The following is a 12,031-nucleotide window of genomic DNA, read 5'->3' as shown; positions in this document are numbered from 1 at the left end:
GCCCCTCTCTCTCCTGGTTCCAGGAGCAGCTGCTGACTGTGGTGAGGCCAGGGGTCTTTCTGGCTCTCGAGAGAACCGCCACTAACACTGGAAAATGGGTTGAGCTTTCCAGGGTATCTCAGCTGAAGTCCCAAGGTCTCTACCTCCGTTCCAGAGACCCCGGCAGAGACCAGTGTCCATGGGCACTGGGTCCAGGCTGGCATTGTGCAGTAGAAAGTTTCAGCCAAGCTGAGCTCCCCTTGTCCTGGTGGATGCCTAGACCAGGAAGCCTGAGCTCAGACAAAATTCCCCCTTGAATTTCCACGGGGTCAGCTGAGACCCACAGAGGCGGTTGATTGCATCAACCCGCTCTCCTTCCAGTGATGGTCCCTGATCCCCCAACCAGCTTGGCCCCTTTGTAAGCTCCCAGGCTGCCCAGCCTGACCCCTGCCAGGAAATGGAGAGGGTGGAGCTCACAGAGGTCCAGGAGCTGCCAGTGGGACACAGTCCACATTGAGGGGCCTCTTGGGGGCATTGAGGGCTGCAAGACCTGCGGGGACTGTCTCTGCCCCTGGGATTTGCCATCTTGCTGGGGAGACTAGATAAACAGAATCATCAGGACGAGAGTAGACAAGATAGAACCAAAGGGAAGGTCTCCCTTAGGAGTCCTGTGGGAATTTGGGGGCCTCACCCCTCTGCATCTTATAGTTCACGAGGACTTGCTGTGCCAAGTGAGACTTGAGGCTAAACCAAGGTGGGTTGGGGTCAGTGTGGCTGGGGCTAGTTGACCATATGAGGGTCATCTGGAGAAATCAGAAAAAACCAATCAGAAAAACCAAACCAGATTCTTGGGTCCTGGTGATTTTCCAGTGGCATTGGAATGAGGCTAAGGAATTCGTATTATTAAAGCACCCTCAGGTACAGTCCAGGTTGGAACCCACTTATTCAGATGGTAGCAGCCACCATGTGTGGAGGTTCCCCTTATTGCTGGGCCCTGTCCTGGGTGCTTTCTGTCCCTGTTGCTGCAAGTCTTCATAACAGCCTGTGAGGTGGGGCTTGCACGCCCACGAGCAGAGGAGGCTGTGTCTCCCACAGGTTAGGTGGAGGGTGGTGGAGCCGGGAGTGACCAGGGAACGTCTGTCTCCCCAGCCTGACATCATCAGGGCCTGGCACTCGGGTGAGATTTGGGCCTCAGGAGGGCTGTGTGCATCCTCTCACGACCTCCCTCCCCACCCAAAGTGAAGCTATGGCCTTCCTGAACCCAGGAGGAGCCAACACCGTTATTCTGTCTAGAAATTTAATTAAACATCCAGCCCTGAGTCTGGAAGACTACAGCACTTGTCAATTTGCAGGAAAAGGATCGCCAGCTAGGAGATCCGCCCCTCTGCTGGCTCGCCTGCCCGGGTGCAGTGGAGATCCTGTGAACAGACTTTGGAAGCAGATGCCTCCGTTTGCACAGTCCCGTAAATATTTATTCCCAGCAGCCAATTAGAGCTGAGCCACAGCTTCCAAGGAGGGAACTGACAGAAGGTTGCTGTGTCTGCAGAGGGCCTCCTCGGTCATGGTTTACAAGACCCACTCGGGATGGGGCGTCTTGCTCTTTAAATATTGTCATCCAGAGATAGGCAAGCCTGCTGATTTTAAAACCAATTACACATTAGCAATAACAGCCTCTCTGATTCAATTGCCCCAGAAATATCTCCTGGCTCTTGAGGCTGAATGCTCTTTTCTTTCTTTGGGCCAACCCCTCCCTCTCACAGTGGAAGCGTGAAGGCTTTCCTGGTTGAGAGCAACCAGACAGGGAGAGGCCTGTGATCCAGGGCGAGAGGTCTGGGCTTGACTGGCCCCTCGCTGAGGCTCTGAGTCTGGCTCCTTAGGCCAGGATGGGGAGATGGCAGCCATCTAAGGGATCCAACCCTGGGGTTCCCAGGCCTGCTGCACAGAGGGCGATCACTCAGGACACCTCTTACCAGATTCAGGGAAACGCTCTGGGGATGTTCTCCCAAGCCCAAAACCACCCTGAAAAATCCAGCGAGCTGAAAATGGACTTGTGTGGATGGGCACAGCTCTTGCAGTCAGTGACAGTGGCCTGTGGCCTCAGACTGAATGCCTATCGTCCTGGTGTGGAGCCCCGACTCTTACTGACGCTGGGGAGCTCTTTTGCCTCCCCCGGCTCCCCAGGTGCCACGTGCCCTGCGTGGACACACTCCAGACTCCTCCACTCCCTCGTTCCTCCCCGTGTGCCCTCTTTCTGGCCCTCACTGTCCATTTCACGGGCAGCACTGTGACATTCCGTTTCAGGGCAGCTGAGAGGTTGTGGGTTTTTGGTTGGTTTGTCTTTTTGTATCTCCTGCCTTTCGCCACTTACCACCCCTCCCCTAATTCTGAAATTCTGAAAGTGTGATAGCTCTTTAAATCTGTCTTTGTGGGAAGGGTAGCTGGAACCCAGAGGGAAGGGCAGTTCTTGGCTACTGACTTCTTTTTTAAAAAAATTAAATTAAACTTTGGAGATAATTATAGACGCGCATGCACTTGTATGGAATAAACATGCTTGTACCGTTCAGCCCTACCCCGCAGGGAATGGTAACATCTTGCAAATCTTACAGTATCACAACCAGGACACTGACGCTGATACAGTCAAGATAGAGAACATCTCCATCCCCACAAGGACCCCTGGTGTTCCCTTTACGGCTGCACCCACTTTCCCTCCAACTCCACCCCTCCTTAATCCCTGGCAACCACTAATCCATCCTTCATTTCTATGATGTTGTTTCAAGAATGTCATATAAATGGGATCATGCAGCGTGTAACTTCCTGAGACTGGCTTTTTTACTCAGTATAATACTCTGAAGAGATCCATCCTGGTTATTGTATGTGTGAATAGTTCATTCTGTATTCCACAATTTGAATGTTTCAACATAAGTGATGTAACCATCCACCCATTGAAGAACATCTGAGTTGTCTCTACTTTTTGGCTACTACAAATAAAGCTACTGTGAATATATACATAGGTTTTTGTGTGATCATAAGTTTTCGTTTCAAATGTTCAAGAATGAAATTGCTAGGTCATATGATATTTGCATGCTTCGTTTTACAGGAAACCACTAAAGTGTTTTTAAGAGTGACTGTACCATTTTACTTTCCCATCAGCAATGCATGGGAAAGTTTCTCCTCATTGTCATTATTTTTTACTTTTATTATTGCCTTCTGATAGGTGTGCAGTGATCTTATTGCGGCTGTAATTTACATTTCTCTGATGACTAATGCTGTTGAATATTTTTTCATGTGCTACTCTTCCCTCCATGTCTCACCTTTTGGGAAATATTTCTTATCTTCTGCTCATTTTCTGATTGGATTGTTTGGGGCTTAGGTTTTGGGTTTTGGATTTTTTTTTTTACCGGTGAGTTCTGAGAGCTGCTTATATATTCTTTATTAACCTTTTATTGGATATGTGGCTTTATATTTTCTCCCAATCTGAGCTTATCTTTTCATCTTCTTAACAGGGTGTTTCACTGAAGAAATGGTTTTAGTTTTGATGAAGTCCAGTTTATCAGTTTTTTTTCTTTTTGGATCATTCATTTGGCAACAAGCCTAAGAATTATATGTCTAGTCCTCATATCCCAAAGATGAATTTCTCCTAAAAGTTTTATAACATTGTACATTTAAGCTGACAATCTATTTTGTGCTAATTTTTTGTAAGGTATCAGATTTTTATCCAAGGTTTTCAGGGAGGGGTACCTATGGATGTACAGATGTTCCTGTAATATTTGCTGAAAAAGCCATCCTTCCTCCGTTAAATTACTTTTGCACCTTTGTCAAAATCAGCTGGGAATATTTGTGTTAGTCTATTTTGGGGTTTTCTGTTCTCTGCCATTGATCCGTGTGTTCATCTGTCTGCCGATACTGCACGTTCTTGGCTATGTGATAAGTCTTCAAATCGGATACACTGATTCCTCCAACTTTATTCTTTTTAAAAACTGTTTTAGCTATTCTAGTTCCCTCGCCTTTTCACACAGATTTCAGAATAATCTTGTCTACAGCTACGAAGAGTCTTGCTGGGGTTTTGATGGGAGCTGGTTAAGCCTGTGTACCAACCTGGGGAGAATCGGCATCTTCACTACACCGAGTTTTCGCATGCATGAACACGATACATCTCTCCGTTTACTTAGACCAGTGATTTTTGCATTAGGTGTTTTGCAGTTTCTTATATACGCCCTGCACGCCTGTGTTAAATTTACACTGGGGAATTCCATTCATTTTGCATGACCTAAGTGACATTGCATTTTCTCTTTGGTGTTCATCTCTTTGTCACTGGTGTTGGGTTTTTGTATGTTTATTTTATATCCTGTGAACTTCCAGCTCATCTGTTAGTTCCAGGTGGAGTTTTCTGGGGGTAGATTCCTTATGATTTTCTACACAGACAGATCATGTCATATGAAAATAGGCAGCTTTTTCTTACTGATATTTTTCTCTTTTATTCCCTTTTCTTGCCTTTTTGTGTGGCCAGAACTCCCAGTACTAGTTGAACAGCGGTGGTGGGAACGGGTGTCCTTTCTTGTCCCTCATCTTCGGAGCGAGGCACACAGTCTTTTCACCCTTACGCATGTTGGCTGTATGCATTTTCTTTTGTGGGTACATTAGCTGTATGCATTTTTGTTTGGGGCAGAGTCTTTTCAGGAAGTTGAAGATGTTTCACTCTATTCCTAGCTTTCTGAGACTTTATCATGATGAGATGTTGAACTGTGTAGCTTGTACTTCACCAGTTGATCTACTCATGTGATTTTTCAACAGTGTGTTAATGCTGTGGATTACGTCAGTTGATTTTCAAATACGGAACCAGGTTTGCGTCCCCGGAAGGAGCCCCACTTAGTCACAGTATATACTTTTTTACGTGTCGCTTAATTCTATTTGCTGCTCCACTGTTAGCTATCTTTGTTTCTGTATTAATGATGGTTACTTGTCTGTAGCGGGTTGTTGTGTGTGTGTGTGTGTGGTGTGTGTGTGTGGTTATGGGTGGCGGGGCGGTGTACCGTCTCATCTGGTTTTGGTGTCGTGGTAACACTGGGTTCCTAAGATGAACTGGGGAGTGTTTGCTTTTCTTATATTGTCTGGAAGAAATTGTGTAGATTGGGGTTAATTCTTCCCTAAATGTTTAGTAGAATTCTCTAGTGAAACCATTAGGGCCTGGAGATTTTAGTGAGGAGGGGAAACTTTGAACTTACAGATTTAATTTCCTTAATAATTAGGGGGCTCTCCAAATTATTTGTTTCATATTTTATGCATTGTGGTAGTTTATACTTTTTAAGTGGTTGGTGCATTTCATCCAAGCTGTCGAGTTTATGTCTGTGCGGTCGCTCAGTCGTGTCTGACTCTTATGCAACTCCGTGGACTCTAGCCCACCAGGCTCCTCGTCCATGGGATTCTCCAGGCAAGAATCCTGGAGTGGGCTGCCATTTCCTTCTCCGGGGGATCTTCCCAACCCAGGGATCGAACCCGGGTCTCCCACATTGCAGGCAGACGCTGTAACGTTCATAGTATTCTCTTAATATCCTTTTGACATCTGCAAGATCCGTATATTTGATGTGAGTTTCTTGAAGATAGAATAGAGCTTGGATGTATACTTGTTGGCGTCCTCATAGCCTCTAGGGGCTGGGAGTATAAAGATCACCATGAGCCATAGAGTAGAGAAGGATTTGAGAGGTGGGATGGCAGATTTTCCTCCCAAAGGGGGCTATGATTCCTTTGTCTGCGGAGTAAAGATGCTCAGATGTGCATGACAAATATTTAGAAGCTCTTAAGTATCTGCAAGGGACCCAGTGCCTCCCCTCCCCAGACTATGTGAGGCAGGGCAGTAGAAGCCTGATATGCATCCTTTTCCCAGGGACTAGATCAGAGAAGGCAAGTGTCCCAGAGAGGGCTGCGTGTGTGTGTATGCGTGTGCCCAGGTGGGTGTTTTGGGGATCAGCACCTGAGAGGTCTGCAGGCCTTCGAAGGCAGAGGCGCTGTGTTCATTTTCTCTTCGCTCACCTTAGTCACAGACTGGGAACTTTCAACCTCTAGTAGAAGCTCAGGGGTCCTCTAAGGCCTCCTGGCCTCTGGAATTTCTGCATCACCAAAGTTGTCAACTCCCCAGGCATGGGTGGCAGAGCAAGCTCCTCCTATTACTCAGTTCTGACTTCTACCTATTAAGCAGGGGCTCCTTGAGGAAGATTGATTTACCACATTAAACGAGCCTCCCTGTGCTCGATGAGGACGTCACAAGACAAACGGCTCCTGCCGTGTGCCTCCGGCCCACTGCCCCACGTTTCCATTACGTTGGGGCCTGAGTCGTGGTGGATGAGTTTGGATGTAGTTCATTTTCTGCCTTACACGATAAACTTGTCAGCGTCTGACCGATCAGCTGCTCGTATGCAGGGAGTCCATTTGCAAGGCCACCTGGCATCCTGGCTCTGCTGTCCTGCTCCTATTTCACTCTGTTTAATGAGCCAGGACCTGGTTCCTGTTGAGCGGTGCTGAGCTCCGGGGTCCTGCTCGACCTGCATGCAGCGGTGACGGTTCAGCCCCTCCTCAGGGGTCCCTCTGTCTTGCCTGGAGGCGGCTGGGGCACTGATGCCCAGGGAGCTGTCCTTTTATGCCACCAGCCTCAAGTCACCCAGCTGAAAAGGAGGGTGCCCAACCCTCACTCTTCTGCCCAGCGGCTGCATCAGGCCTGGTCCCTAGGCTCTGAGCTGGACAGGCCTGCCTTGGGCTTCCCAGGGAGCTGAAGCCTGCCTACTCCACACTGCCCTTGGAGCTGTTTCATAGGCAGATTCCAAGCCTGGGCTCTCAGAGCTCACTGAGACCCAGGCCAACGTGTATAGCATTGGGGCTGCCCGTGGTCCCCAGGCCCAGGCCCTCCCCGAGCAGCTAGGCATCGCTGGCAAGCTCCACTCACCAGCCTGGGTGTCTGCTGCCCAGCCTCAGAGCCTTTCCCAGCACTGTTACTTCCTTCCTGATGTGTTCCTTCCTTCCTCTCCACCTATTTTGAATCAGACCCAGGCCTGGCCAAGGCCTCTCTATGCTCTGAAGTCACCAGCCCCCCTGCACCCAAGGACTCCCAGAGTAACGTAGTGCAGGGCCGGGCACCATGGCTGTTGGCGAGGGCTCCAGCAGCAGCCAGGGTGGGGAGTCTTGCAGAGGTTAGGAATCCCTTTCCTGTCTCCATCTCTCCTCCACCCCTTTCATCCTGTGAAACTCCCTGCCCCAGAGGTAGTGGTTTCCTGTCTTCCAAAGGGCCTGGAAGTCTGAGCTATGCCCACAGATCTCAGCCCCACCTGGCCATGCACACTCAAGTCCATTGCCAGACACAGACACTTCCTGTGCCCACCTAAGCCAGGGAACCAGGCCCTGCTCTCTGTGAACTCAAAGCTTGAGAGGAGGCGGCCAGATCAAGATTTTAGGGCTGGATGGTCAGTGGCTGGGGTCTGGGGCAGCTACAGGGTCCCACACTGTAAGGTCACACATTGTGTGGTAGGAGGCAGTGGGTGCAGAGGTAACTGGTCTGGCACTGGCTCAGGTTCTATGTGAGGCCAGTCTGGCAAGCAGAGGGTCCTTGTCTGCCCTGAGCAGGCGCCCGAGCCAGCATGTTACCAGGATGGGGCGATCGGGGCGGGGCAGGAGCCCTCTGGGTTGCTCTCACCCACACGGGACGCAGGGCCCACACTGGATAGGGTTTGGGATCTCAGGAGCATTTGATGAGTAGGGCTTTGATAGGCAGAGAGGGAGAAGGGCTCCCACCCAGGGGGCAGCCTGCATGATCCGAGGGGATGGATGTGCACAGGTATCCAGGAGCGGCAGGAGCTCCTGTGAGGTCCATGCCAGGATTCCAAGGAGGTGGCCCAGTGGGGCGGCATGGGCGAGCCATGGAGTCCAGAGGGCGGTGTTGAGAGGTTTGGAGCCTACCTTGTGGGTAGTAGAAGTTCGCTCAGGTTGAAGAGGGTGAAGCGGTGACTGCACCGCACTCAAGGGAGGAGGAGCGAGAGTTTCCTCCTCCCCGCACCCACTGGCCACCGCAATGGAGTCTCACTGAGCGTTCAGTCCCCAGGGCTGGGACCAAAGCCTGCAAGCTGATTACCAAAGCCTGCAAGCTGATCAGAGGAGGCGGGAAAGTCCGAGAGGCCAAGCGGAAGGTGATGAGTCACTCTGGACACATAGGGATCAAGAAGAATCTTGAACACAGTGGGCTCCCCTGTGTTCCAGACGAGTGGGAGGGGAGGAAGACCCAAGGAGGGGCTGGCTTGCTGGCCAGCCTCGTTCCAGAGTGGAAGGCCAGCGTGAGAGACTTCTCCTTCCCCAGGATGTGCAAGAGGAGGGAGGAAGGCGATGATAAGGACCACAGTGTCCTTTCACTGGAGAACGTCTGTGGACACCTCTCGTGAACTCACCCCGGCAGAGCAGGGGCTGCTCAAGTGGCCTTAGCGTCTGGGGAGGTGCTGAGAGCCCCAGGGGAGGGTCTCAAGTGTCTCCTCTCTCGAGGCTGCCTGTGCCAGGAGCGGGGAGCAGCCGAGAGAGCCCGGGATGAGGCCGAGAGGAGGGAGGAGCAGACAGGACCTCCTCGATGGCCCCTCCAGGCCCTTAGCTGGACAGAGGAAAGGATGGGCAGGCCCCAGGCGTGGTCCTCACCGGCATGTCAGCTGTGGATTCAGCTGCCCCCTGACTGGGGAAGGTGCTGCTATGCCTGGCTCAACCCACGGGCAGGACCCGGCTGGTGAATGAAGGCTGCAGGGAGATCTGAGCCTCAGGGTGTGGAAGTCACACCTGCTCCTACCCGTTCCCTGGACTTCAGGAAGGCATTTTCCAGATAACTGTGACACGCGATGGGTATATTTCTTAGCTTAAGGCTCTGGAGAGAAAGAAGGCTCCAGACCTGAGGGCTGGGGTGGGATGGGGGTAGGCTCTGAAAAGAGGAGTTCAGACTTAGTCCCTGGGCTTCCAAAGGGAAGGGGGAGAGCCTGAGTGGAGAGGAGCAAGTGGCTGCAGAAGCAGAGGGCTGCATACCGGGCTCAGAATCGGGGAGCACAGGAGGGCCAGGGCCAGGACCAGGGCCGCCCAGAGGTCTGCCTGCATGCTAGGACAGGAGGGGGCTGGGAGCTGACTCAACCAACTGCCTTCTCCGAAGGCTCTTCAGCCCCCAGAATGTTTCTGTCTGACACAGAGAATAACATCCTGGACGGGACCTTAAATATCTGCAGACACAACAGTTAAATAAATGGGAAGACTGTGGCAAACCAAGGGCACAGCTTCTCAACTCCAGCTCATCCCTTCAGTGTGAGGATGCGAATTCAGCATCACTACACGGTATAAGATTAGTATTAGAATTGGTCACATGTGACCCCAAATCCAAAATATTAGTATCTTAAGAAAACAGGTTTCTCTCTCTCTCCGTCTCTCGCATGTATACTCAAACTGAGCCCTCCAGAGCTGATAGATGGTTGGAATTCTTCCATTGCACTCCGAGGGTGTGGCCTGCATCCTCCTGGCCCAGAATGGAGGCTAGGCCTCTGGCCACCACACCTGTGATCCAGGCAGCAGGACCGAGGAAGGTGGAAAAAAGAGCAAAGAGAATGTGCTCGCTGTATTTGAGGAGGTTTCTTGAAAGCTGTCAGATGGTGTTTCTAGATTTTTGTTGGCAGAGCTGAGACATGATTTCCCCAGCTGTGAGGGAAGCTGGGAAATGTAGCTTTAGTCCCGCTCATCTATGTGCCAAGCTGCAGACCAGGTGTGCTATGACTGAAGTGGGTGTGGGTATTGCAATATGCCATGTAATGCTCCTTTGCCTCAGATAACACGCACGCATCTTCTCGTGCCTGGAACACACTGGAACTGGGGGAGGGGTGTAACCCTGCACCCCGTCTGGCCCAGAGGTCAGGATGCCTGGCCGATGGCAGCCCTCACCGTCGGGTCCTGATGCCCCAGCACCTGTGTGGGGTGGTGCAGAAATAACACAGTCACAGGAAAGACTCCTGGTTGGGAGAAAAGGTGTCTGGCCCCACAGTCACGGCACCTGCGGCCATAGTGAGGCCCACCGGGCAGGCTTTTCAAACCTCCTTCCGCTCAGGAGAGGAAGCTGCCTGGGGCAGCCCATCTGGCTGGCCCGGCTCTGCTTTGGAGGGAACTCCATGCCCACTGTCCCCTGTGGAGAAGTCAGGCTCTCTCAGTGGCATGTCTTTGGTACAACTCCGTGACCTTCAGTCTGCTTGTCCTGATGAACTCTGCATGCCCGAAACTGCCCCAGTAGCTCATCTGGCTACAGATTCAGGGGCAGACTGGCCCTTCCACCTGCCCTCCACATAGAAGCAACAGCTGGGGTGAGGGGTGACCTGGGAGAGCAACACCCTCACTTCCTTACTTCCCATTTTCATGTGAAATTGACTAATTAAAACTTTTTGGCAACTGATGTTTGAAAATCACAATTCAGGACAAATGAACTTGCCTATGTGCCAGACATGGCTGGCAGATGTGAGTAAGGGGGCCCCTGGATGGGGGACTTGGGGCTCCTCTAAGGGGGCACTGGATGGGGGACTTGGGGCTCCTCTAAGGGGGCCCCTGGATGGGGGAATTGGGGCTCCTCTAAGGGGGCACTGGATGGGGGACTTGGGGCTCCTCTAAGGGGGCCCCTGGATGGGGGAATTGGGGCTCCCCTAAGGGGGCCCCTGGATGGGGGAATTGGGGCTCCCCTAAGGGGGCCCCTGGATGGGGGAATTGGGGCTCCTCTAAGGGGGGCACTGGATGGGGGACTTGGGGCTCCTCTGACACAACCTGGCCTGAGAGTCTAATGCGTCTGGGGAAGACCCCATACCACCCCCTTCATCTTGGTGGGCAGGACTAGTAACTGCACATCTTGGGGCGGAACTGGCTACAGTTGGAGGGCAAGACTCTTACAGGGACCTTGGGGGTGTGCCACCCCTGGGGAGTGAAGCTCAGGACAGCAACCTGGACTTACCAGCCCACCCCCTGGAGTACAGGGGAGGGGGTTCAGGACTGGCTCAAGGGCTGGGTGTCCATATGTGTATCTGCCTATGGTATGGGTTCTGCAGAAGGGACCCCAGGCCGAGGGCTGGGCAGGTGCTAAGTCAGGCTGTGCTGGCCCCCCCTGCAGACTCCACCAACCGGGACTCTCTGGATATGATCGAGCGCTGCCTCTGCCTGGTGTGCCTGGACGCCCCTGGAGGCATGGAGCTCAGTGACACCAACCGGGCACTCCAGCTCCTCCACGGCGGGGGCTGCAGCAAGAACGGGGCCAACCGCTGGTACGACAAGTCCCTGCAGGTAAGCCTCCCCATGGCACGGCCAGGGGCCTGAGCCACCTCGTGCTCACGTCCAGCATGCTCACTCAGTGGCCTCTGTTGCCCACCCAGGATGCTGCATATGGGGCCAGGGGAACCAAGGAGACATGCTATTCGTGTTGGCCCCTGGACTGGCCAGAACTCTTCTCGGGAGCAAGTGGCCAAACCTAGTGCTAACTCGCTGACTTTCCCGCAGCCTGTGCTCAGCCCAGGGGGCCTCTGGGTTAGACCTGGGGCTCATTCCCCATTTTCCATCCCACACTGTCAGGTAGGGGCATGCCGGGGACTCCCTTCAAACAAATCCTCAACGCATTCATCAAGAGTCACGTCCGATGCCCGAAGACAACAGTGTTTCTGATTTCCATCACCCTGGCCCCGACATTTCAACACACCTCCCTTCATCCCCAAGGAGTACGGCAGCCCAGCATCTCCACAGAAGAAGAGTCATAAAATGAGGCAAAGCCATTCACAGGTGTCTCATTCACATGACATCAGCCCAGAAATAAGACATTCACTGTGGCCTAGAGGAAAGTGCTCACACAGATGGGGATGAAGTTCGGGCCATTCGTTCCCACCCCCCATCCTTTCTCTCCAGCGCGCTGATCCTGAGTTGAACCTTGTTTGTTTGTAAAGCTCCAACGCTTTCACAGTGGCTGTATTAAGTGATACCCGACCATGTTTATGTTGTGGTTTAGCGTCGCTCTGGTTTTGGTTTAGCTCCCACTGGT

General features: G+C 52.3%; 1 protein-coding gene across 1 annotated transcript in view; it reads left to right on the top strand.

Moving 5' to 3' along the window:
- CHAT (choline O-acetyltransferase) overlaps nucleotides 1-12,031 on the top strand; it is a 48,744-nt gene that overhangs the window by 21,047 nt on the left and 15,666 nt on the right. Inside the window, exon 8 of the mRNA XM_018042628.1 lies at nucleotides 11,117-11,286. Coding sequence (XP_017898117.1) covers nucleotides 11,117-11,286 — 170 coding nt within the window. The remainder of the gene's footprint in view (nucleotides 1-11,116; nucleotides 11,287-12,031) is intronic.

The sequence above is a fragment of the Capra hircus genome, chromosome 28 (assembly GCF_001704415.2).
Source record: "Capra hircus breed San Clemente chromosome 28, ASM170441v1, whole genome shotgun sequence".
Taxonomy (NCBI): Eukaryota; Metazoa; Chordata; class Mammalia; order Artiodactyla; family Bovidae; genus Capra; species Capra hircus.
This window is presented reverse-complemented; position numbering and strand designations above follow the sequence as displayed.